Source organism: Tiliqua scincoides, chromosome 2 (genome assembly GCF_035046505.1).
Source record: "Tiliqua scincoides isolate rTilSci1 chromosome 2, rTilSci1.hap2, whole genome shotgun sequence".
NCBI lineage: Eukaryota > Metazoa > Chordata > Lepidosauria > Squamata > Scincidae > Tiliqua > Tiliqua scincoides.
The window spans coordinates 151,119,463-151,147,058 of record NC_089822.1 but is presented as its reverse complement, the minus strand read 5'-3'; the positions used below and the strand labels follow the sequence as shown (position 1 = coordinate 151,147,058).

The following is a 27,596-nucleotide window of genomic DNA, read 5'->3' as shown; positions in this document are numbered from 1 at the left end:
AAGTTCACGTAGCAAAATAAATCAATACATGGTTCCCTATTCCCAAAGGGCTTACCATCTTAAAAAAATACAGAAGAAACACCAGCAACACCAGGGAGAAGATGCCATGCTGGAGTGAGGAGGGACAGTTGCTCTCTACCTGCTAAATATAATAGGAACACCACTTTGAGAGGTGTCTCTTTGCCCAGTTAAGAAGAGTGTATTCTCTGGCAATGACTCTCCAGGGCTTCAGATGGAGTATTTCCCAGCCCTACCTGGCAATACCTGGGGATGAACCCAAGACCTTTTGCATACAAAGCAAGTGCCCTGCCACCAAGCTATAGCCTGTTCCCCTTATTCACAGGCTCAAGCTTGTTCTCTTCTCATGGTTTTCTCTTCAGGACTCCACAGAAACATAGACAGCTGCCTTATAGAAAGTCAGTTAGTCGCCAGAACTTCAATCAGGTATTTTTCCTCTGGGCTATTTGGAGATGCTGGGTATTGAACTTTAGATGCTCTGCATACGAAACCTATGGTCTACCATGGAGAGAGCTATGTTTTCCCTCCACTCCAGAGCTGACTGGGTGTGGGGAGAAACTCATTCAGAACAATAGACCATATGATAAGAAACTGCCTCTAGATCAGCATTGTTAACAGACTAGCAGTAGCTCTCCCAGGTTTCAGATAAGAATTTCTCTCTCCCACACCTGAAGATACTGGAGATGGAACTTGGGACCCTCTGTATGCAGAGCAGATGCTCTACCACAGAGCCACATCCTCCCAGTCTAAAAGACTTTGCTGTTTTTGTCACTTACAAGGGAAGCATTATATGGCGGCAGCTTCCCAATACCTCCATAGCCTGTCCTTTTCAAACTTTTCTTTGAAACCACAAGGCCTAGGAACTGGGGCTGGGATCAGAGACCAGGGGAGAGGGATAAAGAAGCTATGAATTCTTAGCCTACAATTCCATATTACTTTGGCAAATAAGTGCATTTGCTGCTATAATGTGTTGCCTCAGCTTTACGTAGGTTTCATATTCAACGTAGGGTAAGAACAGCCATGTATGTGGACATATCAAATCAGGCGTACTTTCAAATCTTTCGTTTGAAGGCTCAGTAAAGTTCCTTCATAACAGATGACTTGGTTCACTGTCTCAAATTAATACCAGAATGCACAGAACATGCTGACTAAAACATATAAGCTGAGGAGGGATGCACCTCAGCTTATATCTAGATGGCATTAGAATTTCCTTAGCAGACTTACACCAGATAACTAGAGATGTTCTTAAATGCTTTTATATTTTCTCACAGATTTATTTTCTCCCTAGTAGGAAAGAAAGCAGTGTTGTGCATTTTTATTCCAAGGGCACATTTGAATAAATTATTATAATCGCTTTAAAAGTGTTCTAGCAGATGCAGTCCCAGTCATTACCCATGCACCACCATCCCCATCCAGCCCATAATTTTTTTTGCAGATTTCCCAGGTTATTTTATTAGCAAATTTCAGTGTTTTTTGTTTGCTTGTTGACAAAAATGAGAAGTGCAGAAATTGGTATGGTACTTTTATTTTGTTATCACTGAAAAAAAAAAAATCACACCTCTACTGATAACACTGAGGATTGGAACCTCATTCTGATATCACTATATTATCAGTTACCCGAATAACTGTGGCAACTATAGCAAGGGCAACTGTGTCTGAACATCTCTAAAAGTGCAATCCTAGGCATGTCTACTCAGAAGTAAGGCCCAATGAGTTCAAAGGGACTTACTCCCATGTAAGTGGGTATAAGATTGTGACCTAAATGTATTTTCTTACCTGAAAAAGAGACGGAGAGACCTCATTTGTCCCAGGTCAACTCTGAAGACCCCACAGATCTGTTCCAAGGCAAACACCTTCTGCTGCTCATCCCATCTGGAGTTCTGTACTTGCCCATTATTCTCCTGGAACTGGGAGTTGGGATCAAGGCTTGAACTCGAGCTTGTTGAGTGGATCATGTGGCTCTCGCAAGGCTCCCTACACACAATGAGAGTGGCAGAAGGAGAAAGGAGGAAAGACTCAATATTTGAACGTTAACAACTTGAAGAGTCTGTGTGGTATAGTAGCGGAAGGACTGGGTTGTGGGAAACCAGCTTCAACCTCACTCTTTGCAATGAAGCTCATTCTGTGGCTTTGGACAAGTCATCACCTCAGCCTCAGTTATACTGACCTGGTTGCTGCAAGGATAACATGCCCTAGCAGGAGGAGCAAGCTGAAAACACAGATAAATTTAAGACATGTTTCATGTCCTTAAAATGTCACAAATCAGTAGATGCTGCCTTTCCCTAGTGGCAAAGTGGTTTGTGCAAAAGAGCTTGCAACATGTCTTGATTCAATGCATGGCTTGCAGGATCAGTAACCCAAACCCCATAGTCAAGCTATTTGTACTATAACTATTAGTCAAGCTATTCATATACCATTTTTCACAGGTTTCCTGCTCATTTAGATTATTCAGTATGTGATAGTAGCTTGGCAAGTTTTGCCCCAAACGGATGACTGTTCAAAACCCAGATCGCTGGGGAGAAGACAAGTGAGTTCTTGGAAGCAGGATAGTGCTGGGGAAGGGGAGAGAAAGATTTCATAATTTCAAAGATTTCAAATGCACTTGTAATGATAGAGGCAGTTGAGAGGCTGTGTGTTCCTTATGCTAGAAAATGGAGTGCTGAACGGGAGGGAAAAAAAGCTTGAGTTCAAGTTCCATTTCTGCCAGAGACTCAGTCTTGAATAAACCTCTCTTGGCTATCATTCTCCATTCATAAACTAGGAACAGTAGCTTCTCCCATTGGGTTGTTAGAAGGACAAAAGAAAAAACAAAATGAAACACATAGCACACTGTGCGTAAGAAATACAAACTCGGGTCACCAACTTTTCACACAGTTGCCATGCCAAAGAATATGTGTGTGCAGAAACCTGCCTTCAGGCAAACCACTGAGCAATCTAACTCAGTGCTATCCACCCTGGCAGACAGTGGCTCTCCAAGATTTCCCTGGCAGGTCTTTCCCAGTCTCTACCACCAGACATCCTTTGTCCCTGGAGAAGCCAGGGATTGAAGTTGGGATCTTCTGCATGCAAAGAATGTGCTCTACCACTACCCTGGGATCTTTCCTTTACAAAGAAAGCTTGTCCCCCACATCACTTTGACAACTGCATAAGCAGTTTGGAATGCAACATTGAGGAAGACTAGTCACCACCCACACAACCCCTTGTGTACTGGGCTGTTCTTAGCTACATTATCTCTTGTCAACATCATCTGAAGAAACTAATGACTTAAAACCTATCTCATGTACTCAAACACCCTGCCCGACATGTGTCTATTCTTCATAGAATTATGAATTAACATACAACAGTTATGTAGCAATGATTAACAGTTCACCCACTACACAGATCTACTGGTGGCTCTGTTAGGTTGCTGCAGTTGCGGCAGAAAACGGTTGACCTGTCAGAGCATTGCCTGGTCATCATGGAGTGTGCCAGGTTGGGAGGGAAGGGGCTTAGGACCCTTATCATTGTGCATGAAGATGCAGTAGAAGCATTGTCTAAGGGGGCCTGCCTAGATAAATTTTGCTCTCAAAAATAAAATAAACACAACTCTGCATTCTTTACAAGTGCACACACTCAGCCATAACTTCCTCTGCACATCTTGAATTTATATATGCAGATATGAGTTCACGCTAGTCCTTAGAGCAATCACTGTAAGCGTCAACGAAATTCCTTGTTTATTACGGCATAATTCTTATGGGTTCCCTGCCAAGCAACATAATTCTAATACCCATATTCCAGGAATTTAAATATGTTACCACACAAAAGGCTTTTCCTTAGTAATATCACATTTTTGGAGAGGAACAGCAGCAGCACAGCTAGTTAACCCAAAAGTGCTAGGAAGTGCAGACAATGCTTTTCAGCATATTCAGCAACTTTGCTCCAGGTATCTGCTGCCCACCAAACAGAATCCAGGGCAGACATTTCAGAAACTAATCTTTTGCCCTGCTAAGTACCTCCCCCCCTGCAAAAAAACAGCAGTGCTCTGGGAAATAAGTGAATCTGAAACTGTGACCTTTGGAATCTTGAAAAGGCCAATCCATTTGGACAGCCTGAATGGGCTCTACTGTGAAATCATGGTTTGCAAAACAAGGCAAGGAGCAGGTATAAAAGCAGCCCCCTGAAAAGCCACTTTATGCAGTGTTTTCTAATCCGCTTATTGAACAATGCAGGCACTGAATGCTGAAGAAATCACATACTCAGCATGCCTGTGCAGAACACCCCATCAGTATGCTTTCCTACCCTGACAACAGTGCCCCTGAAACTCGGGCCACACTAGGCCATTGGGCAAGCTTTACTTTAGCATTCACCAGCAGTTTGGGTCATTGCATTCCAATACACATTCCCTGGATATCCAGGCTGAGGGTTGCATTGTTAACAGAGCTCCAAGGAGAAGACCAAGTTCAGCAATATGGCTCAAGAAGCGCGTACACACACCATACACAAAGTGCAGACCAAATCAACTACTTCCTAGTTTACCTTAAATTTAAACACACTAGTTTTTTACAATGACATAAAATGAACAACCAACTCCAAAGCTGCTTTTAGTTCCTGCACACCGTTATCATCAAGAGATAATTCCCAGACTTGTTCGCTCCCTGTTCCACAGGTCTACTGTTTTGTCTAGCTTCTCTTAAGAACATAAGAACAGCCCCACTGGATCAGGCCATAGGCCCATCTAGTCCAGCTTCCTGTATCTCACAGTGGCCCACCAAATGCCCCAGGGAGCACACCAGATAACAAGAGACCTGCATCCTGGTGCCCTCCCTTTCATCCCTTAGCCCAGGGGTGCTCAATAGGTGGATCGCGATCTACCGGTAGATCGCGAGGCAAAATGAGTAGATCGCGGAGTGCCGACCCCCCCCTTCAGGTGCCTCTGGGAGGAAACGCCAGGAGTAAGGCCCATTGTACTCAATGGGGCTTACTCCCAGGTAAGTATGGCTAGGATTGCAGCCTCACAGCCTAATCCTAGGCATGTCTACTCAGGAGTAAGTCCTGTTATACTCAGTGGGGCTCAAGGTACACCAACATACATTGTACACATAAATGTTATATGTTATGATGGCGCGAACATTGTAAAAAAAAAACTCTGGTAGATCTCCGGGCCTTGCTGGGTTTCAAAGTAGCTCTCGAGCCAAAAAAGTGTGAGCACCCCTGCCTTAGCCCATTTCTAAAATCAGGAGGTTCACATACTCATTATGGCCTGTAACCTGTACAGTGGTGTCGCTAGGGGGATGCGGCGGATGTGGGCCGCACCGGGTGATGCACAAGGGGGGAGATGCACACTGGGGGTGATGCGCTAAAATCATGGTGGTTAGGAGTAACCCCATCAGGTTACATACTTCTGGATGTGGAATTTTCAGCAGAATGCAATGCAAAAAACCAGAGTGAAATATCTCCTTTCTATCAAAAGTTATTGGCAAAAAACCGGAAAACGAAAAATGCATGGAGCCCAAAGAAAAGTGAAACCAAGCCATATCACGCCAAGCCATACTACTCACGTATAGGCAAACTTGCCTTAGTCTGTCGGAAAGGGCAGGCTGAGAGGAATCCAACAACACCAGAATGGTCCTGATCCAATGAATGCAGCCCCCAAAGAACACCCGAGAAGGAGGTCCCTCCCTCCAAGCTGGCGAATGTATTGAGCCCTATGGAAAGCAAAACTAAGCCACATGGTTGCGTTTACTCGCAAGTAAGCAAACAGGCCTTGGCTCCTGGGCAGATCAGGCAAAGGGAAATGTGAGGCCACCAGAATGATCCTGATTTGATGCAACTGGAGCTCAACAAATGCTCCAGGAGGCAGCCTCCCCTGCCCCCCATAAAAAGAATGAAACAGAGACTTGACAGGGTAAGGTGAATTTTTTCCTGTTTTAGGCTGCAATCTAGCCACACTTTCCTGGGAGTAAGCCCAACTGACTATAATGGGACTTACTTCTCAGTAGACAGGCATAGGATTGGGCTCTCAGACTTGTAAAGCCAGGTGGGTCCTGATAGTGATATGGTTGAAATTTAAGAACTTAAATTGAACTGGGTAGGGGTGAAAATCTTATTGATTCTTTTTTATGGGGGGGAGATGTTATTGCAGGCAGGCTACAGAGAAAATTCACTTGGTGGAACAGGGCTGGCTTCCCCTTATTTATTTGTTTTACTTTAATTATTTATAATTATTCATTTTAATTTGCTTTATGTTGGGTTCTGTCATTCTAAAAAGATTGTCATTCTAAAAAGTGGGTCCCAGTGCTAAAAGTTTGAGAACGCTCCAATAAGGTGTTAGTAAGTTGACACCCTGGGGGGAGGTGACACCATTAGTGACTAAAATCACAGTTTGTAAAAATAATACCATCATGTTATACAACAATCAATGTGTAATTTCATGCGGAATGCAATGAAACAATCTGCGTTGAAATCTCTTTATTCTATCAAAAGGTACAGCCAAAAAACCAGTGGGGGCGGGGTGATGGTAGAGCACCATGTCCACCACCTAGAGTGTTGCCCCGCCCACTGCATGGGGGTGATGCGCTGGCCTCCCACACCGGGTGACACGAACCCTAGTGACACCACTGAACCCATAATGGATTTTTCCTCCAGAAACTTGTCCAATACCCTTTTAAAGGCATCTAGGCCAGATGCCATCACCACATGCTGTGGCAAAGAGTTCCACAGACCAACGATACACTGAGTAAAGAAATATTTTCTTTTGTCTGTCCTAACTCTCCCAACACTCAATTTTAGTGGATGTCCCCTGGTTCTGGTGTTGTGTGAGAGAGTAAAGAGCATCTCTCTATCCACTCTGTCCATCCCCTGATCCCAAGCATAGAATTGGCCTTCTTTACTGCCACTGCACATTAGCTAGACACTTTGATCGACCTGTCCACCACCACCCCAAGATCCCTCTCCTGTCCTGTCTCAGACAGCTCAGAACCTATTAGCCTATATGTGAAGTTTTGATTTTTTGCTCCAATGTGCATGACTTTACACTTACTTACATTGAAATGCATCTGCCATTTTGCTGCCCATTCTGCCAGTTTGGAGAGATCCTTCTGGAGCTCCTCACAATCACTTCTGGTCTTCACCACTCAGAAAAGCTTGGTGTCGTCTGCAAACTTAGCCACCTCACTGCTCAACCCTGTCTCAGGTCATTTATGAACAGGTTGAAAAGCACCAGTCCCAGGACAGATCCTTGGGGCACACCGCTTTTCACCTCTCTCCATTGTGAAAATTGCCCATTGACACCCACTCTCTGTTTCCTGGTCTTCAATCAGTTCCCAATCCATGAGAGGACTGTGGAGTTTCCTCAGCAGCCTTTGGTGAGGGACCATGTCGAACGCCTTCTAAAAGTCCAGATATATAATGTCCACAGGTTCTCCTGCATCCACATGCCTGTCGACATTTTCAAAGAATTCTAAAAGGTTCATGAGGCAAGACTTACCCTTACAGAAGCCATGCTGATTCTCTCTCAGCAAGGCTTGTTCGTCTATGTGTTTTAAGATTTTATCTTTGATGAGACATTCCACCATCTCATCTGGAACAGGCTGACTGGCCTATAATTACCCGGGTCCCCTCTCCTTCCCTTTTTAAAGACTGGTGTGACATTTGCTATACACCAATCCTCTGGCACCATGGTCGTTTTTAGGGACAAGTTGCATATTTTAGTCAAGAGATCAGCAACTTCATTCTTCAATTCCTTAATAACTCTTGGGTGCATGCCATCAGGGCCTGGGGACTTATTGAATTTATCAGTTAGGTCTGATCTTCTCTTTCAACCTTTATCTGACTTAATTCCTTGGTCAGGAGGGGCTGTTCAGGCAGTGGTATCTGGCTGGTCTTCTGCCGTGAAGACAGATGAAAATACCTCATTTAATTTCTCTGCCATCTCTAAGTCTCTTTTTATCTCCCCTCCCTCCCTCACCATCCAGAGGGCCCACTGCTTCTCTGGTGGGTTTCCTACTTCTAACATATTTGAAGAAGCTTTTATTATTCCCCTTAATGCTGCTGTCCATGTGTTCCTCATAGTCTCTCTTGGCCTCCCGTATCACCTTCTTACATTTCTTTTGCCACAGTTTATGTTCCTTTTTATTCTCCACATTAGGGCAAGACTTCCATTTACAGAAGGAAGCTTCCTTGCCCTTTACGGCCTCTCTAACTTGGCTCATTAGCCATGCGGGCATCCTCCTGGACTTAGTCAAGTCCTTCTTCCTTTGTGGTATACACTTCTGCTGGGTCTCTATTACTGTTGTTTTAAGCAGCCCCCACGCACTCTGGAGAGATTGGACTCTTTTTATTCTCCCTTTCAACCTCCTTCTAACCAGCCTCCTCATTTGAGGGAAGTTCGCTCGTCAGAAGTCAAAGGTTTTTGTGACAGATTTGCCTGGTACTCTTCCTCCAACATGCATGTCAAAACAGATCACAGTATGGTCACTGTTCTCCAACGGCTCCGTATCATTTACATCTCTAACCAGGTTCTGAGTATTGCACAATATTAGATCCAGAGCCACCTGTCCTCTGGTGGGCTCTGACTAGCTGCTCTAAGGCACAGACATTTAGCATGTCAAGGAATCCGGTCTCTCTTTCGTGACCAGAACACAAATTGAACGGGTTGATATAATTGAAGTCCCCCATGATTACAACCCTGTCCCTCCTTGTCACCTCCCTGATCTGTTTCCTCATTTCAAGGTCCCCTTCCGATTTCTGGTCTGGAGGACCAAAGTATGCCCGCAGTATTGCATCACTCCTCAGGCCTGGTAATTTAACCCACAGAGATTCTATGGTGGAGTCTGACGAACCTTCAATCTCTACTTTGCTGGATTCTATCCCTTCCTTAACATAAATGGCCACCCCACCTCCAACACGCCCCTCCCTGTCCCTCCTGTAGAGTTTATAGCCTGGGATTGCGGTATCCCACTGATTCTCCATGAGGTTTCCATTATGCCCACTATATCCAAGTTTTCTCTAGTCACCAAACATTCCAGTTCTCCCATCTTCGCTTGGAGACTTCAGGCATTTGCATAAAAGCATTTGAACATGGAATGCCCTAGGATGGGCTGCTTATTAGCTCCTTTATCCCTGCAACCTCTCATTGTGACAACCCCTCTCACATCCCATCATGCTACCATTCCCAATTTCTTCTCCTACTCTGTCTTTACCTTGTTGTTTTCTAACCTCCCTGCCCTCGTCCCATAGGGATAAGGAGTCCTGAACCAGATGCCCCTCGGTTCCTGTCGGTTTTCTCCCAGGGGTCAGTTTAAAAGCGGCTCTGCCACCTTTTTAATGTTATGCGCCAGCAGTCTGGTTCCATTCTGGTTCAAGTGAAGCCTGTCCCTCTTGTACAGGCCCCGCTTGTCCCAAAACATTCCCCATTGCCTAACAAATCTAAACCAAATCTAAACCTCCCTACACCACCATCTCATCCACGCACTGAGACCCCTGATCTCGCCTGCCTAGCTGGCCCTGCATGTGGAACAGGTAGCACTTCCGAGAACGCTACCTTTGGGGTCCTGGCTTTCAGCTTCCTACCCAATAGCCTAAATTTGGCCTCCAGGACCTCCCGGCTACACTTGCCCACGTTGTTGGTGCCGACATGCACCACAACTGCTACCTCGTCCCCAGCACTATCTACCAGCCTGTCTAGACGAGAAGTGATGCCTGCAACCTTTGCACCAGGCAGGCAAGTCGCCATGCGATCCTCACATCCGTCGCAAACCCCCTCTCCATGTTTCTAATAATCGAATCCCCCACTACAAGAAGCCCCCGACCCCCTCCCGCCAAGGAGTATCCTGAGTGTGTTTGGATCCCCTAGGGGATTGTTTCCCTCCTCTCCAGGATGATGTCCTCCAGCCCCAAGACTTCCCACCCGGGCAGCTGAGGAGCTGCACGCCTGAGGTTGGGACGAAGCCTGATCATCCACGGAAGTTTCCCCATGGTCCTTCTCTACCTGCCTCTGCTGCTCCAGGCTGGCAACCAAGGCTTCAAGGGAGCAGATGCGTTCTCCGAGTCCCTGAAACTTCTTGCACCGAGGACACACCCATGACTTATGCCCCAGAGGCTCTTCCCTCTCTATCTGCTTCTCCTCAGTACCACAACCTCCTCCTGGGCTACTGTTCTCACCCAAAACAGCTTCTAAATCACAAAAACTGTACTTAGCAATACTAGGCTGCAGACAGAAGGAAAAATGAAAAAGATCTGTTCCAGGAGAAGGTTCTGGAACATCACAGCAACCCAACCAATGATGACAGGAGACCAATGCAACGTTTTCCTTTGCAAAACATCTCTCTTCTTAAACATTCACACCCAGAAAACTTCAAGACTTTTAGAAACTTAAATATGAATTTTGCACCTTTTTGAATATCCTCAGAAATAAATCTAACAACAATTTTAGGAGGTAACTAGCAGCTAAATCCCCCGCAGCTAGACTCAAGACAAGTCCCTGCCTCCTTTGACTCATGCACAAGTCTTAATGGGCAGTTGTGGAGACTTGTCCAGAGTGTTTATGGGACTCAATTTGAATCAAGTCACATGTCTTTTCCATACACATCAGGCGCAGCTTTGAAAAAAAACAAACAAATAAAACCCAGAGCTACTGACAGGTGTGTATCTCTGGGAGCAGGGAAAGATCTCTTTACCATCATTAAGAACTTTGGAATAGACCAGAGAATCAGGTGTTCTTTGATTCCATTTTTTTCTCAACCCCAAACCCCCTCTACACCTTCATTGCTGTTGAAAACTTTCACACCAGGCTAACCCCCCTTAACCAGCATTTGTGATCAACTTGAAAACCTGATTGAGAAATGGCACACCTAACTGAACCAAAAGGTTACACACAAAATTACATCAAAGTTTCAAGAATCATTTGGACCACACATAAAACCATCTTAAATTTAAGTGAGTCAAGTTACTTAATTTCTCCATCATAACCCATGTGCATCTCCTCTCTTATGGAAGTTCCATGTATATACAGCACTACAAAAACAGCGTGGTTGCTTATCCAGACACTTTAGATGGGCCTAAAGCCATCTGGATGAATGAGGCTATTTCGTGCTAGCATTTGTAGGAAACATTTCTGTGTTGGTGTTTGATCCTCCGCTCTGTTCAACCAATTCACCAAGCTGGAACAAATACTCCAACCATCAGCAAAGCTGGAAAGAGTTAGTACGCTTATGTGCTACTGCAGGTGACTTGATCTCTGAAGTAACCAAATACTAACATGGGCCGGTAAAGATATTCATTTAATCTTGTCATAAAGGGGAGAGATAATGCCACCACTATAGATAAGGCAAGGAAAGAATGCTGTTTTAGTATCAAGGGGGCCAACTAATCTAACAAGGTACAGCCTCCTATCTGGTGACCCCTTGTGTAGCTTAGATCTTATTGTGTTCTAGAATCAAGTTAGTCCTCTCCAGTTTACCAAACTCATCCCATTATTGTTCTGAATACATTACCGCCCTATCTGCTAGAGATCCAGCATGGATTCCCGAAACATGTCCCTCCCCCAGATACATATTTGCTTTGTGCCCATTTTCCCCTAGCGATCAGCACTAAATGCTATTTAAGTAGCTAATTAACTTTCTGGGCTAGAAAACCTCCTATAATTGCGTTTCTTTCACCTTTTTAGCCCACTTTCCCAGGGGAGTTGGAGCTGTCCTCTGGCATTTGTTCTGCTCTTTCCCACCATCCAGGCACAAGTTCCACCTTGACAGCAGCCTGCCAATCACAGCCACATTGGTCACTGGGGACTAAATTAAGAACACTACGGCTACGGACAAATCTGCCTGGCTATGCACAATGAGGGGGGGGGGGGGGAGAACGGAAAGCAAAAATGCTTACAAGAAATTTCTGTCTAATAGTAGAAAGCAGATTCATCTCCCTAAGCTAAGATCTGGGCTGATCAACTAACAGATATTTTTCAATGGGAAAAATAAATGGATTACAAAGATGCTCAAAGCCCAGACTGTTTATATTTTGTCTGTGCTGGCATCTGCTCCTCATCAAATAAGGGGGAATAGAAATAAAAGCCCTTTGATTGGAACTTGCAGCAGTGTCAGTCATTTTTGACACCCAGGTGCTGAATGAGAAAGCTTTGCATCAAACCTTTATTCCTATATCTGAGAACCCAAAATTGCACCTCCAAAAAAAGCAAAGCACAAGGAACAGTAATAAGGTTTTTAAAGAAGAAAATTATGGGTTTTGCTTCTAAGATCAAGCATTTCAGGATTCTGCTTGGGAAAACACACAGAACCTGCAGCTCAATTTTTCACTACCCCTTTTCCTTCTTTTAAAACAAAACCAGGTTTGTAATTCAGTCTAGAATCCCACTCCCTGCATTACTGGGGAGTTCCCTTCCTGTTCAACAAAAAGTCGCTTCTCAAAAAAAACACAACCAAACTGGAATTCCACAAAGGCCTTGGGTATGTTAAAGATACCCAAGGTCTTTGTGGAATTCCAGTTTTTTTGCGTGAAATAAGGAGGACGGCACCTGATTATAGCTAGCAACAAGAAGTGCCATGCCCATCAGTGGAAGTTTGAGACTTCTCTGCATTTATTTGGCCAGTGTTTACATCATGCAGCATAGAACCTAGCTGCCCAATACACAGTTTCTGTTGCTAGAAATTGGCTTAGAGAACCTTTGCTTTCATTTACAGAGGAAAAAAAGTCAAACACCCATCTTAAAATATGGGCAATGTCTGATGGCATATGCCTAGATGCCTTTAAAAGGGTATTAGACAAATTTCTGGAGGAGAAGTCCATCACAGGTTACAAGCCGTGATAGGTACGTGCAACCTCCTGGTTTTCGAAGTAGGCTACCTCAGAATGCCAGATGCAGGGGAGGGCACCAGGATGCAAGTCACCTGTTGTCTTGTGTGCTCCCTGAGGCATCTGGTGGGCCACTGTGAGATACAGGAAGCTAGACTAGATAGGCCTTTGGCCTGATCTAGCCGGGCTCTTCTTATGTTCTTGTGCGCTTCAATGTCAGTAAGTGTAAAGTCATGCACATTGGGGCAAAAAATCAAAACTTTAGATATAGGCTGATGGGTTCTGAGCTGTCTGTGACAGATCAGGAGAGAGATCTTGGGGTGGTGGTGGACAGGTCGATGAAAGTGTCGACCCAATGTGCGGCAGCAGTGAAGAAGGCCAATTCTATGCTTGGGATCATTAGGAAGGGTATTGAGAACAAAACGGTTAGTATTATAATGCCGTTGTACAAATCTATGGTAAGGCCACACCTGGAGTATTGTGTCCAGTTCTGGTCGCCGCATCTCAAAAAAGACATAGTGGAAATGGAAAAGGTGCAAAAGAGAGCGACTAAGATGATTACGGGGCTGGGGCACCTTCCTTATGAGGAAAGGCTACGGCGTTTGGGCCTCTTCAGCCTAGAAAAGAGACGCTTGAGGGGGGACATGATTGAGACATACAAAATTATGCAGGGGATGGACAGAGTGGATAGGGAGATGCTCTTTACACTCTCACATAATACCAGAACCAGGGGACATCCACTAAAATTGAGTGTTGGGCGGGTTAGGACAGACAAAAGAAAATTTTTCTTTACTCAGCGCGTGGTCGGTCTGTGGAACTCCTTGCCACAGGATGTGGTGCTGGCGTCTAGCCTAGACGCCTTTAAAAGGGGATTGGACGAGTTTCTGGAGGAAAAATCCATTATGGGGTACAAGCCATGATGTGTATGCGCAACCTCCTGATTTTAGGAATGGGTTAAGTCAGAATGCCAGATGTAGGAGAGAGCACCAGGATGAGGTCTCTTGTTATCTGGTGTGCTCCCTGGGGCATTTGGTGGGCTGCTGTGAGATACAGGAAGCTGGACTAGATGGGCCTATGGCCTGATCCAGTGGGGCTGTTCTTATGTTCTTATGTTGTGCTAGTTACTCAGAAGCCAGAAAAGATTATACAGGTTGTGCCTCATTATCCACTGGGGTTCCGTTCTGGAACCCCTAGTGCAGTGGCTCCCAACCTGGGAGGTGTGTTCCCCCAGGGGTACTTGCCAGGACCTTTAGGGGTACTTGAAAAAGAATTAAATAATGACGGAAAAAGGCAGGTCAGTATTGGAACGCCTTGTGGGGTTGGCAAGGAAGGAAGGAAGGCAGTTAGCTGCCTGTGTAAGTCCCACCAACTGTTAGTTTCTGGTCATCAATTTGTGTATTATCAGATATGAAATAGTTGGAAACATAAATCTGAAGTAACAGCAACTATATTAATTACAAATATTTTGCTAATATGAGGAGTACAATTTATGGAAGTGGGCTACCACGGGATACACAAATGAAAAAAAAAGTTGGGAACTCCTGCCGTAGTGGATAAAAAAAAACAAAACAGTGGATACCAAAGCAGTGAAAAAATAGCTTTAAAGACCCACTTCCAGGTTTCTTACCCTTCCATTGCTCCCTATGGAATAATTTCATTCCATTAGATTCCATTATTCACCCCATCTAGTGACTGAATGCAGTACACTGTCTACACCAGGGGTGGGCGAGCCGAATGCAGCTCTTTCAGCTGTCTGCTGCGGCTTCTCCCAGTGAAAGTGGCAAAGGGTTGCTTCCCTCCACCTCCTGAGCTCACTGCCCTCCTCTCCCTTCAGCCCCACCTGCCCCACATTGGTTTCCCTTTTCAATTTTGCCCGCTCTGCAGGTTTAAGCTCCCTGTTTTTCCCTTCCCCAACTCTCCAGCAGGACGCCCTCCTCCTCAGCCATTGTGAGCCCTTGCAGGTCCCCACTCAGTGCAAGGAGAGGCTTTTCCTCCACAGCAGAGGAGACATCCTGTGTGTCTACTCAGTAGTAAGCCCCATTACAGCGGATGAAGCTTACTCCCAGGAAAGGGTGCCTGGGATGGCAGCCTTGGAGACTGCTCCTATGCATGTCTACTCAGTTGTAAGCCCCATTACAGCAGATGAAGCTTACTTCCAGGAAAGGGTGCCTGGGAGCCTGCTCCTATGCATGTCTACTCAGTTGTAAGCCCTATTACAGCGGATGAAGCTTACTCCCAGGAAAGGGTGCCTGGGATGGCAGCCTTGGAGCCTGCTCCTATGTGTGTCTACTCAGTTGTAAGCCCTATTACAGCGGATGAAGCTTACTCCCAGGAAAGGGTGCCTGGGATGGCAGCCTTGGAGCCTGCTCCTATGTGTGTCTACTCAGTTGTAAGCCCCATTACAGCAGATGAAGCTTACTCCCAGGAAAGGGTGCCTGGGATTGCAGCCTTGGAGCCTGCTCCTATGAATGTCTACTCAGTTGTAAGCCCCATTACAGTGGATGAGGCTTACTCCCAGGAAAGGGTGCCTGGGATTGCAGCCTTTGGAGCCTGCTCAAGGCCAAGCGCAAGGAGTGGGAGCCCACACCAGGCAGGTCTGTTTGGAGCAAGCCCCGATGTAGTCCCTGGGCTACTCCCAGGAAGGTGTGGAGGGCTGTAGCCTCAGCCCCCTCCTGTGCAGGGCTACTCACAAGTAAGCCCCACTGTAGTCAGTGGGGCTTCCTCTCAGGAAGATGTGGAGAGGACTGCAACCTGAGAGCTCCAACCAACTTGTCTGCTCAGAAGTCCCATTGTAGTCCCATTGTATCTCCCAGGATAGTGTGGAGAGAGTTGCAGCCTGAGTGAGGGAGGACGGGCAGGCAGGCAGGCAGGCAGGCAGGGCAGAAGCTGGCCTGTGGCTGCCCCCCCCCACCTTCCACCCCCAGCTCTGGCTTCTTCTCTTCCCCACCTCTGGAATCTGTGTCCTTTTTTCCTTCCAACAGGGTTCCTCTGGAAGGTGGAGGGAGTTCTTTAGCATCCATGTAAGATAAGCAGATGTCATAACCGCCATATGTATTGGAATCCTGGAAGATCTGGTGAGGAGGTAGATGTGGTGTCAGCAGTGGCCCCTTTAAGGGTAAGGCCTGGGCATCCAGCAGAGTGTGCTGCACAGCTGCAGCTACTTGAAGGCAATAGGGCCCTCAGGGATATAGGGAGCACCTGAGGCAGGAAGAGGGTGTGGGTTGTAGAAGGAGTGCAGGTTGGAGAGCAGACTGACTTTGGAAGCTGACCTCAGACTGTGACTTGGCTTATTGACTTTGGACTTTGCCCTGGATACTCTGACTGACTTTGTGACTAACTGCTGGAGACACTGGAGTTTGAAGTGTGGCTGCTGTGCCCAAGACCTGCTGACGACCCAGGGGTGGTGGGAGGCTGCTGGCAGGAGAGAGGACCTCTGCAGGCTGAACAGGCGAGCTACCCTGGAGGTGGGGTCCAGCAGGACTGCAGGGTGATTTGTTGGGGGAAAGAAGGGGAGCTAATTTGCTTCAAGTGGGCATAATTCTCCAGGCAGAGAATGGCCTTGGAATCAGGCAAAACACCATAGAGGACCAGGCGTCTGAAAACACAGGACAAGAATGTATGACAAAACTAACTAAAAGCTACAAGAGGGGGGCTACATTATAAAAATGGGACCTATAAGAGCATAAAGGTAAAAAAACTATATATGCAGTGTTATCTTCATTTTAGATGTCAAAAGGGTTTTGTGGTTCCTGAGGTTTTTTTTCCTCCGGAAAATGGGTCCAAATGGCTCTTTGAGTGTTTAAGATTGCCTACCCCTGGTCTACACTGATGCATTCTGGGGCAACCTTGGAAGAGCAAGAAACCCGGAATTGGGTCTTTAAAGTTATCTCTAATCCCAAGAAGCTTGCAACTGGTGCAGTTTAACAGCACAAAGGTAAGAAACAGGATTTTGGTGCCTTTTTTCCCTCGTTACAAGGCATTTAAAGCTGGACTTCGATATCAGTGATGAGTCAAATCAGTGGATACTGAGGCACCATTTCAGCAGGCAGGTATCCTTCATTCCTCTCTGACCCCCCACCTCAATTTTTTTTTACTATCCCCTACGCAGATGTGCCATTCACTCAATGATAAGACTCAACATAAACATTCAGGGGAATGGATACAAAATGTATCTACTTTTAAACACCACATTTCAACATATTAAGCAATCTAAATGCTTAATATTGCAGGCTTTGGAGTCTTCTACAATAGAAATATGACCACACTCACATCACTGAAAGGTTTGCTAGCTACTATAAACAGATGCAAAGATGATAAACAGAAGCTTAAATGGGAAAGCAAAAAGCTGTTAGCAGTTTGCTGAGAAATAATCCATGTGGCTTGATCTGCTTTACCTAGTTAAATGCAAGATGTACATTCACATGTATAAAGTGCTCGATCTCTCTTTCGAAAAATATACTTGCTAAACAGGTGAGGTGTGCTTTGGTAAATCCAAGGAAAGGATTTATTCCTTGGATTTTGTTGTTACAGTTGCTTAGCGGTGACAGCTCTAGTCATCTGACACTTATGAATAAACACACTCACACCCCCCTGCGCAGCTTAACACAGCTAACCATTGAGAGGCAGGCGTGGACATGAACCTGACCTCTCTTTTAAAACAAGGCAAGTATTGCAAAAGCCAAACGATACGTCGCCTTCACGTTCTGTACAGAAGAGGGGGTCCTTTACACTGAGGCTTCAGCTTGTTAATAAATCAACTGAAATGTAACACTCCCCCCTTCTCTTCCCCCTCCCCCCAAATCCTGGAGATGGAAAATGTGATTTCTTAGCACAGCATGAAGACAAATGTTTACCTTCCAGCTGGTCCAGCCTAGAAAAGGAAAGCTTTCTTAGCAGTGTTTATTTTATTTTTAAAAAAGAATCAATGGGTCATTTTGCTGTGCTTTCCCTGCTGCCCTCCCTCCCCATCCCTCCATACAAAAATAAAAGTCAGAGCTCATTATGCTAATTACAGTCCAGCCTTCAAAAATGCAAGTCACTGGAAACCTCCAACGATCAGTTTCACTCTAAGATTGTTTAACTTGAACAGAGAATCTGAGAGGGGTCTTTTGCCCCCACCACTCCAAAACCCGCATTCTGCCAAGGGTCCAATGCTTGCTCCATCAGTACCACCCAAGGAGACTAGCACTGCTTTTCAAATCTACTAGAGCAGCAATTTTCAACTTTTTTCATCTCGCGGCACACTAACCAGTGCTAAAATTACCAAGGCACATCATCAATGTTTTGACAATTGATAAGGTACACCATGCTGTTGGTGGAGGGCTCACATCCCCCAATGGCCCTACTAATAAATGACCCTTACTCAAACTCCTGTGGCACACCTGCAGACCATTCACAGGACATCAACGTGCCTAGGCACAGTGGTTAAAAACCACTGCACTAGAGTATGGCATAGCATTCCTCGGGCGGGGGGGGGATACAAACAAAAGAGGGGAGAGCCGACTAGAGATTACTGAAAGTGTTAAATACAATTATTTCAAGGGATTCGATCAAGTAACCAAGCTGGGCAGTTTTCACTACATGTGAAGACAGACAGTCTTCAGGAACATAGAATACACTGAGTCAACAATATGCAGGTATGCTGAGCAGGAGATTAAATTTGTTAACCATTGTTAAAGATGTGTGATAAGAGTCAGCCCTGTGTAGTGGAGAGTCCAGCTATGCCAGGGAAGGCCCAGGTTCAAATTCCTACTCAGCCATAAAACTCACTGGGTGACCAGGTGAGGCCAGGACCCTCAAGTGCTCATTCTCAGAAGTGCTACCTGTTCTTATGAAAAGTTAGGATATACCTCAAGATACTTTTTCTGTTCTTTTTCTTTTTGTGTATTTTTGTCTTTAAATTAATAATATAAATATAAATAAAAAGAAGCGCTACCTGTTCCATGTGCAGGGCCAGCTAGGCAGACAGAGCTTAGGGGACTCAACTCAGGGATGAGATGGTGGTGTTGGTAGGTGGGGTTTTAGATTTATTCATCACTGGGGAATGCTTTGGGACAAGCCAGGCCTGTACCAGAGACAGGCTTCACTTGAACAACATGAAAAAGGTGGCAGAGCAGCTTTTAAACTGACCCCTTTGGGAAAGCTGGCAGGAGCTAAAATGGCATGGTGGAGAAGTTTTAGAGTAGCCAGGCAAGGACAGAGTAGAATTTAGGAAGCATGGTGAGACATGACAGCTGATCCAGCAGGACGGGAGACTGCAGTGATAAAGACACAAACAAGCAACCTTTCTTGAAGGACCAGTTATTTATGTATTTTTATGAAAATACCCAAAGTCCAAGTTAAGATGGGGGAACTGGAATGTTTGGTGGTTAAGAAAACATTGATATAATGGGCATAACAGAAATCTGGTGGAGATACCACAATCCTGTGGTTCAAACTCTATAGGAGGGACAGGGAGAGATGCATTGGTGGTGGGAAGGCTCTCTATGTGATAGAATCTAGCAGAGCAGAAATGGAAGTGGGGTCCAACTCAGCCATAAAATTACTGTGGGTTAAATTACCAGGCCCAAGGAGAGACGTAATAGTGGAGGTATTCTATTGTCCTCTGGACCAAAAACCTGAGATGAGGAAAATCAGAGAGCTGTAGTCTCATTATGAGAGATAATAGGGAACTGTGATAATGGTGAACTTATATTGACTGGGTCAATTTATGCTCTGGTCATGAAAGACAGACTGGATTTCTTGATATGCTAAATGACTGTGCCTTAGATCAGCTGGTCATGGAGCCCACCAGAGGACAGATGACTCTGAATATGATATTATGTGATATGGGATGTAAAGGAATGATTAGGGACCAGTGACCATGCTGCAATCTATTTTGACATTTATGTCAGGAGAAGTGCCAAGCAAACCTGACACAAAAAATCTTGATTTCCAAAGGGCAGACTTCTCACGAATGAGGGAAACTAGTCAGAAAGAAGCTGAAATGGAAAGTAAAAAGGGTCACATCTCTCCAGAGTGCATGGAGGCTATTTAGAACAACAACAGAGGCCTGGCTGAAGTGTATACCATCAAGAAGGAAGGGCTCTACTATGTCCAGGTATGCCAGCATGGAAAGAGAGAGGCTATAAAGAAACAAGGAAGCTTCCATCCATAAACTGCAGTCTTGTCCTAATGAAGAGAATTTTAAAAAGAACAAGAACTATGGCAAAAGTGTAAAAAGAGAATTCAGGAGGTAAAAAAGATCTTGAGGAACACAAGGGCAGCAACATGGGCAGCAGAATTCTAACTTGTGTTGGAATAAGCAGGCGCAAGTTTCCAGCACAAGTTTGGGGCCGGCTGAGGCTCGGCCAGAGGCAAGGGGAAACTTTTCCCCTTACCCTGGGGACAGCTGCAGCAGCCCCAGTGGGTCTACTTGGAACTGTGCCACCTGACAAGGTAGTGCAAATCTAAGCAGAATGGAGCAGCCTGAAGCCGCTCCATACTATCTAGGAATGGGGCTAGGATCCAGCATAACTGCCGAATCCCAGCCCTGCCTCCCATTCCCCGACTGCCTCCTGCCCCAAAACCCCTCCTCCCTGCCCCAAAACGTCCCTCCAGACCCCCATGTTGGCCAAGCTCAGCCAGTGCAGGCTCACCTGCCACCGCCCTTGTGGAGGCTGGATCTGGCCTCTGTGCACCAGCAAGGCTTACTCCAAGGGAGGTGCAAACATGCTTTGCGGCACATTCGCAACCCTCCCCGGCCGGTGCAAGAGACTTGTGCCGGCCCAGGGTGCAGTTAGGATGCGCCCTAAACAAAGCAATAAATATTTCAAATATTTCCAGTATGTGAGAATCAGGAAACCTGCTCCAGAAGCAGATGGCCCACTGAATGGTGAAGGGGGCAAAGTAGAAAAGAAAGGGGACTGGGAGATTGCAGAGAAATGATTGAGTTATTTGCATCCATCTTCATAGCAGAAGAGTTCAGGTAGATACCACTGCCTGAACAGCTCCTTCCCCCAGGAAGGGTGACCAAAAAATTAAAATAGAGATTAAGTGAGAGCATTTTGGAATTTATTGACAAATTAAAGATTAACAAGTCACTGGGCTCAAATGGCATCGACTGAAAAGTTCTTAAGGGACACAAGTGTTAAAATTATTGATCTTCTGAGTATGCAATTTGAAATGGTCAATGTGCTAGAAGACTGCAGGATAGCTAATATAATGCCAATCTTTTAAAAAAGGGGCAGCGAGGACCTGAGAAATTACAGGCTGGTGGGTCTAACATGTGTTCCAGGTAAGATGGTGGAAAAATTTTGGAACACGTAGAAGAACAAGCTTTGCCAAAAGAGAGTCAATATGGCTTCTGTAAGAGTAAGCTTTGCCTCACAAATCAAAGAGTTTTTTCAAAAAGGTCTACAGGCACATGGATGTAGGTGAACCCATTGATAATAACTTTGTAAGAAACTTCACCATGTGACACCATCAGCACATAGGGACAGTCCAGTTCATTTGGCCACAGCATAATGAGCTCGCTCCCTTGCCACAGTGGCTGGCCAAGTCCCTCCCAAGAACTCAGTTGCATCTCATGCATGTGCAGCAACTCCCTCCTCCTCAGCCCAGCCTTCCAGAGGTGTACTATCTCCTCTTGCACTCTGGCCCAGTGACGTGCTGAAGCAGCTACTGGCTTCGACTGTGTTTTGCCTAAGCAGAAAGAAGAGTGAGTTGGCTGGTTAGGACAGCCATCTCAGGTGCTTTTGGAGACACTCCTCTGTTCAATCCTTTGTGTACATTCCCCCTGCCCAGTTTCTTTCTCTTCCTCCCCCCTCACTTCCAGTGTGGGCCAAAAGAAAGAAAGCCCAAACACATGCCCAACTTTTATTTTTCCCCATTGGCTCTCCAAATGCAACAAGCCCCACATGATCCAATGGCTGAGATGACACGTGACTGACATCAGGAGGGTTAGAGGTAGAGGGTAGGGCACTGAGGAGTGGGTGCATATGAAGGGAGGAGGTGAAGAGGGTGGGGTAACCCAGTGCATGCCACTTCTATGCAACTGGAGAAGCCTGGTCACATTGTATATAGAGATAGTGATATTGTATGATTCTCTGCAACATGGGCATTTGGTGATGACATCCTCATGTCACCAAAGTTCCTGTCCCTTCAAAGGAACAGCAGCAGCAATGTTGGTGGGAAGAAAAAAAATGAATGAAAAATTTCCTCAGATGATATGCCAGACACTCTGGTTAGGAAGAAAAAAGGTGGGTGCGTGGAAACCAGATAATGCGCAATTAGCACCAAATAGGCTTAGCACTAATATCATTTAAACAAAAAAACTTCTCCTTTTCAGGTTTTGGTCATCAGCACCCTAACCACATGAAGAACTGTATTCTGGCCAGACTGGACACAACCAAAGCATAAGCAGTCATAACCACTGCACAGCCTAGTTTTCCCTAAGCCTAGTTTTTCCTACAGATGCAGCCACAGCAGTAGTTCATAAATTACATCACACATGAAGGGGGAAAAATACAAAATTATGACAAGGGCAGGATAGGGATGAACATGTGATATGCTGAAGCCTTTGCATTTCCAGCACAAACATTTATGACAGAGCTGAATGGTGCCCACAAGCTCATCATCTTCCTTTCCCCTCTCCTCTTTTCATTTGAGCTCTTGCAACTTATGAGGCTTTCTTTCTTTTTAGTGAATTGCATAGCTGGGCTCATCAGGAAAGATGGCAGATCAAGTATCACTTGGTAAATCCATATCATCCTCCATATCATCCACATTATCACAAGTACAGAGAATTATGACACTTCAGAATTTCAAGGATAAAAGCATGGTGGAATCCTCTCATTCACTTGGCAGGACAATACAGATAGCGAGTGTAACAGTAGTTACAAGCACACTATGCTAAGTTAATTACTTGGATAAAAGAATGTCTGAATCCACCTACCATTCAGGATACAAAAGGTGACACAAACAGTGCTGGTATTATTAGGCCAACTAGCCAGCTGCCTGGGGATCTCAGAGGGACACAATTTTATACAGATTAGTTTTTTGTTTTTTTTTCAAACCCATGTAAAAATGCAACTGACAATTTATATTTTTTATTTTAAGATAAATGCCACAACAGTGCAATGGAATGCAATTAATTATAAAGTCTTATGAAAAAATGGGAGGGGGGTAATGTGCTTTGCATATGCAAGTAATTACCCTTGCATAGGGCAAAGAATAGCCTGGCACTGACCCTGGACACAGATCAGAACTAGCCCACCCAATCCACCATCAACCTCCTCAAACTTTATACAGAAATGCCTTGAATGACACATTTTGAATTGGACCAAAATTAATATATGTTTAACGTTTAAAAGTGTGAATCTGGATAATTAGAGCTAACAGAGGGAGAAAAGTGTACAAATATTTTGATTTTGTTAAAGAAATACATTCACAATGCCAGGAACCAAGAAAAGCTTTAAGATGTCCACCCACAAGGAGAATAATTGCAATAGCACTATCAAGAACTTGCCAACAATTCAAGTCACTTCATATTAACATTGCTTTGATAAACTGTGTATCCATGTCTGTACCTCCAGGCACATGTCTGGACTTTTCATTGTGCCCATGTATAAGATACTAGAATTCTGCAATACTAGTAGAAACAGGAAACAAGGCTGCACAATCTCTCCGCTCCTAAAGTCCTGATGGAATTAGTTTGCTACTAGGGATGAAAGTACTTGGATGGATCTATTCCCTTCACTAGAATGTTAGTTTCCAACATGCAGTTATGCTCTGGCATAGGAAGATATTTACACATCCAACATGTCCCCCTTCCATCCATGTGTAGTCTAAAATAGTAGTTTCTAGAAGTTATCACTGGGCCTGCAGTTTGTGGAGTTTGGTCCTAAAGGTTCAGCAAGTTCTCCACCCACACCCTCCATCAATTAGTAAATACCGTTTGTACATTTTTGAAGAAAAAAAGCTTTTGGCTACAACCATAAGGGCTAGAAACTTTGCTTCTTTCTGATATACAAATACTAAGAGAGGCACAGGAATCTAATGAAGCTACTAGACTTTGCACTAAATAAATCAATGACATGCAAATTTCTAGACCCCCTGCAAGGACTCACCATTAAAATGCACATACATCACTCTTTTAAAGCCTCATGTTTAGACCATCTATTATCCAGGTTTCCACTGCATCCTATGGGAGAGAAGGAAACCATGGATTTTGCATTGTCCTCTATTTGAAGGCGGTATACCCACACTCCAGCTCTCTCAATCATTGTCTCTCCGAGGACAGGAGGTCAGAGGCCATGTCCCTAGAGAAGAATACGTTAGCCAATCACACAGCACTACACAGGCCCTTGGTTCAGCAATTTCTTTAATCCACCAGAAGCCGTCTGTTCATGCAACCTTCTTGGAGGAAACTGAAGGGCACAGGTATTGAGATGGGCTACCTAAAAGCAGAAGTTCAATAATTTACATAGAAGGGCCACTAGCAACCATAATGATAAAAGCGAAAGACAGGCAACAAATAGACCAAATATCCAAAGTAATTACATGCACTTTTCTTATAATTTTCCAGGTAGCATTATTGGCTCTATCTTATGGGGGGGGGGGGAGAAGGTGGGAAGCAAAAAGTTGGGAAAGGTGGCATCCTCCAATTTCTTCCCATTTAGATCCAATGTCTGGTCTTTGATTGCCAATAGCTGTGCTGAGAAAAGTGTGCCATCTACTGGACACATGGAGAAACAGCCTATTATTGCAAATGCTTTTAAAGATAGGTGGGGGAGGGGATACAAAAATCAATCCATTAATCTTTACAAATTAAGGTGGCAGCAGACATGACGGGTAAAAGCACCAAGCCTTCACAAAATGGACCAGTGTAGAACCAGCTAGGAACTCCATGGAACCATGTGGGTTTGAAGCCTGATATTTAAATACATTGTAGATGCTTCTTTCAGAGATTATCGCTGGATCTAGTGACAGTTTAGCAAAAAACTTTGGAGCCCCAGTGATTTCCAGATCTTCCACAGGTACTGTGAGGAAATAGCTGTGTGTGTGTGTGTGTGTGAGAATTTGGTACAGTACCAAATCTGCAGTTCAGATAACATTACACATGCAAGGCAAATTCACATCTAATATAAGTATGCAGGAGTGTAGAATGTTTTGCAAAACCAGTGTTTTCCTTTGGGCAGGCAGCACAGCAGTAAGAGGAAGATGACATGGAGGCAAAAGAAGAAGTACTCAGTATATTGGCAGAGTGAGACAGAGACTGAGGGAAAATGAGAAGGAACAGAAGAGTGAGGAGTTTAGACTGTCCACTTTAATCCAGCCCATTACATTATTTTGGAATCTTTTGCTGAAAATTATAGCGGATTTTCTTTCAACAGATGCAATCACTACTACTTCATGACAGAGTAAGGCAGGGCTTTTCAAACAGGGGCGTCGCGACGCCCTAGCCTGTGAGCCCTGGCCTCTGCCCCCTTAAGGGGCGGGGACAGCCTGGAGGCAGGGAGGAGGCAGCGATGTGATCCCCAGGATTGTGCCACCCAGGAGGGCTGCAGGGGCTTGAATGCACTTACCCAAGCCTCCTGCAGCAGGGCTCCCCGTAGCAGTGAAAGTAAATGCGGAGCGATCGCGCCCCACCTCCGCTAAAGTGGAAGTGGAGCACGATCGCTCTGCATTTACTTTCACTGCTGCGGGGAGCCCTGCTGCAGGTCGCACTGGGCTCCCCGCAGCCTGGGGAGGCTGCAGGAGGCTTGGGTAAGTGCACCCAAGCCCCTGCAGCCCCCCTGGGCGGCACAATCCTGGGGATGGCGCCGCTGCTCCCCCCCCCACGCAAGTACTTAGTGGCTCTCAAACTCTCCCACTGGAGAGAGGCATTCACACATTACAGAAAGATATACAATCTCAAATTAGATTATGCCTTGTATTTGGACAATCTGTCCTCTTTCCTTGGTCAAATATGTATATGCGCACAGGGGGAACATCTGAGATATGAAGGTCACACCTGTTTTATTGGGCTACAAAGGACAATGGTGGGTCGTGAGCAAAGAAAACAGCCAGTTAAGAAAACAGGCCATAGTGCTTCCAGGGCTCCTGGTACAGTCTGGTGAAGTTCCAGAAAACCCTGACCATATTTCTGGTGGCAAATGTGATGAAGGTGGCAGATGTGTTCTGTTCCATTTAAAATCCTTAGCTAGTCTAACCAATCCAAAGATGTCATCGCTCCCTTGTCTCAGAGGAAAGAGGAAGAACCCATATGAAACAAAACCTAACTAAAATAACCCCTTGCTGTTTAAACATATACACAATGTTTAGGCAGAGCCTCATACCTTTGCCATTTCCCGTTTTGATCCTACTGCCTTGATGTGGCTGCTTAGGACATCCCCACCTCATGTCTACAAAGTTGCTTTTCTTTCACAGCCCTCTGTCCAAGCAGATTGATAGAAGTCAGACAGAATGTTTGTTGATGGTTCACTGGCTTCTAACACACACAAAACCAATGCAAACCTCAAAGCCAACATAAGCAACTAAATAAAAGGCATAAACACAATGAAAAGCAGGTACACAGCCTCTCTAGCAAATTCCATCTTCATACCTTATGTCAAAAGTTGCACTCTTAAAGCCTTAAAACAAAACCACCACAAAAATCAGGGGGAGGCGATAAAAGAACTCAAGATCAACCACCAGTTCAACAAAGGAAATTCTTTACTTGCATCGGATGTGACACCCACCACACACACCCCTTCCCATTTTTTAACCACATTAGTGCAAACATAATCCATCTTCAGCCTTCATCACATATTTAATCTCCTGCAGAGGTAAAAAGACTGTTTGCATTAATGTGTTTTAGAAAACTGAAAAAAAAATTGGGGAGAATGATTTTTGCTATAATGTTTCCTGACCAATATTTTATTGTAAAAAGATTCATATCTCACCATTCTCCTTATTTCTTACTGAAAAGGAACCAGGGTGGCTTACAAGCTCAATGTATCAGATACTAGTAACTAACTCCCCTTTGTTTGACCCAAGATGATAAACCTTGGGATCTTTTATCACCTCCTCCTGAAGTTGCGGGTGCGCGCGCAGGAACAGAACCATCTCAGCTTTCATTTATTCCTTGTAGGTATTTAAGTACAAGGCAAATTTACCCCTCCTGTTTCTGGCAAATCTCAAGGAAAAAAGCAAATCTGTTGATATTGCACTTTTCTAGTCTATTATTCTAAACGCAATCCTATTCTTCAGTGTGACAAGCTGAGGACAAAAGGAAGACCAGAGTTGTTCAGGAAGTCTGTCTCACGATCAGGTCCTATAAGGCACCAAAAGCCTTCTACAGGGGCCTTAATCCATTGATCACCAACTCTTATCTTTTTCCCTTACCAAGGCAAGAGAGATACAAAGAGCTAAACAGCGCAGCTTCTGGATATAGATGTTGAGATTATGCTGCGTTGACAGTTTAGGTATGTCAACTGTAGGCTTTAAGGTGCCACAGAATTCTTGGTTGTTTTTGCTACAACAGACCAACAAATTGACTTCTTTCAATCAATACGATGGCTGAACAGATGCCAATACAACAGATAACAATTCCATATGCCTATACATGTTACATAGTGAAAACATAACATAAAAGGCATGTAATAGACTGCACAAGGGTTCAAATCCCATGCCTCTGTTAAGCAGTTGGGAACTGGAAGATCTGGAATTCCCTGCCCCCATGCTACTCTATCCATGCCTATGGCTCATGATCAGTCTGCCAGTAATTTCATCTTCTGCTTATTCTGCAGAGACCAAAGCTGGCATCAGGTCAA

The 27,596-nt window shown here is 44.9% G+C and overlaps 1 protein-coding gene across 5 annotated transcripts in view; it reads right to left on the bottom strand.

Moving 5' to 3' along the window:
• TBC1D16 (TBC1 domain family member 16) overlaps positions 1 to 27,596 on the bottom strand; it is a 64,492-nt gene that overhangs the window by 12,917 nt on the left and 23,979 nt on the right. For all 5 annotated transcript variants that reach the window (XM_066615269.1, XM_066615268.1, XM_066615267.1 and 2 more), the window contains one exon: positions 1,795 to 1,992. In XM_066615269.1, coding sequence (XP_066471366.1) covers positions 1,795 to 1,992 — 198 coding nt within the window. The remainder of the gene's footprint in view (positions 1 to 1,794; positions 1,993 to 27,596) is intronic.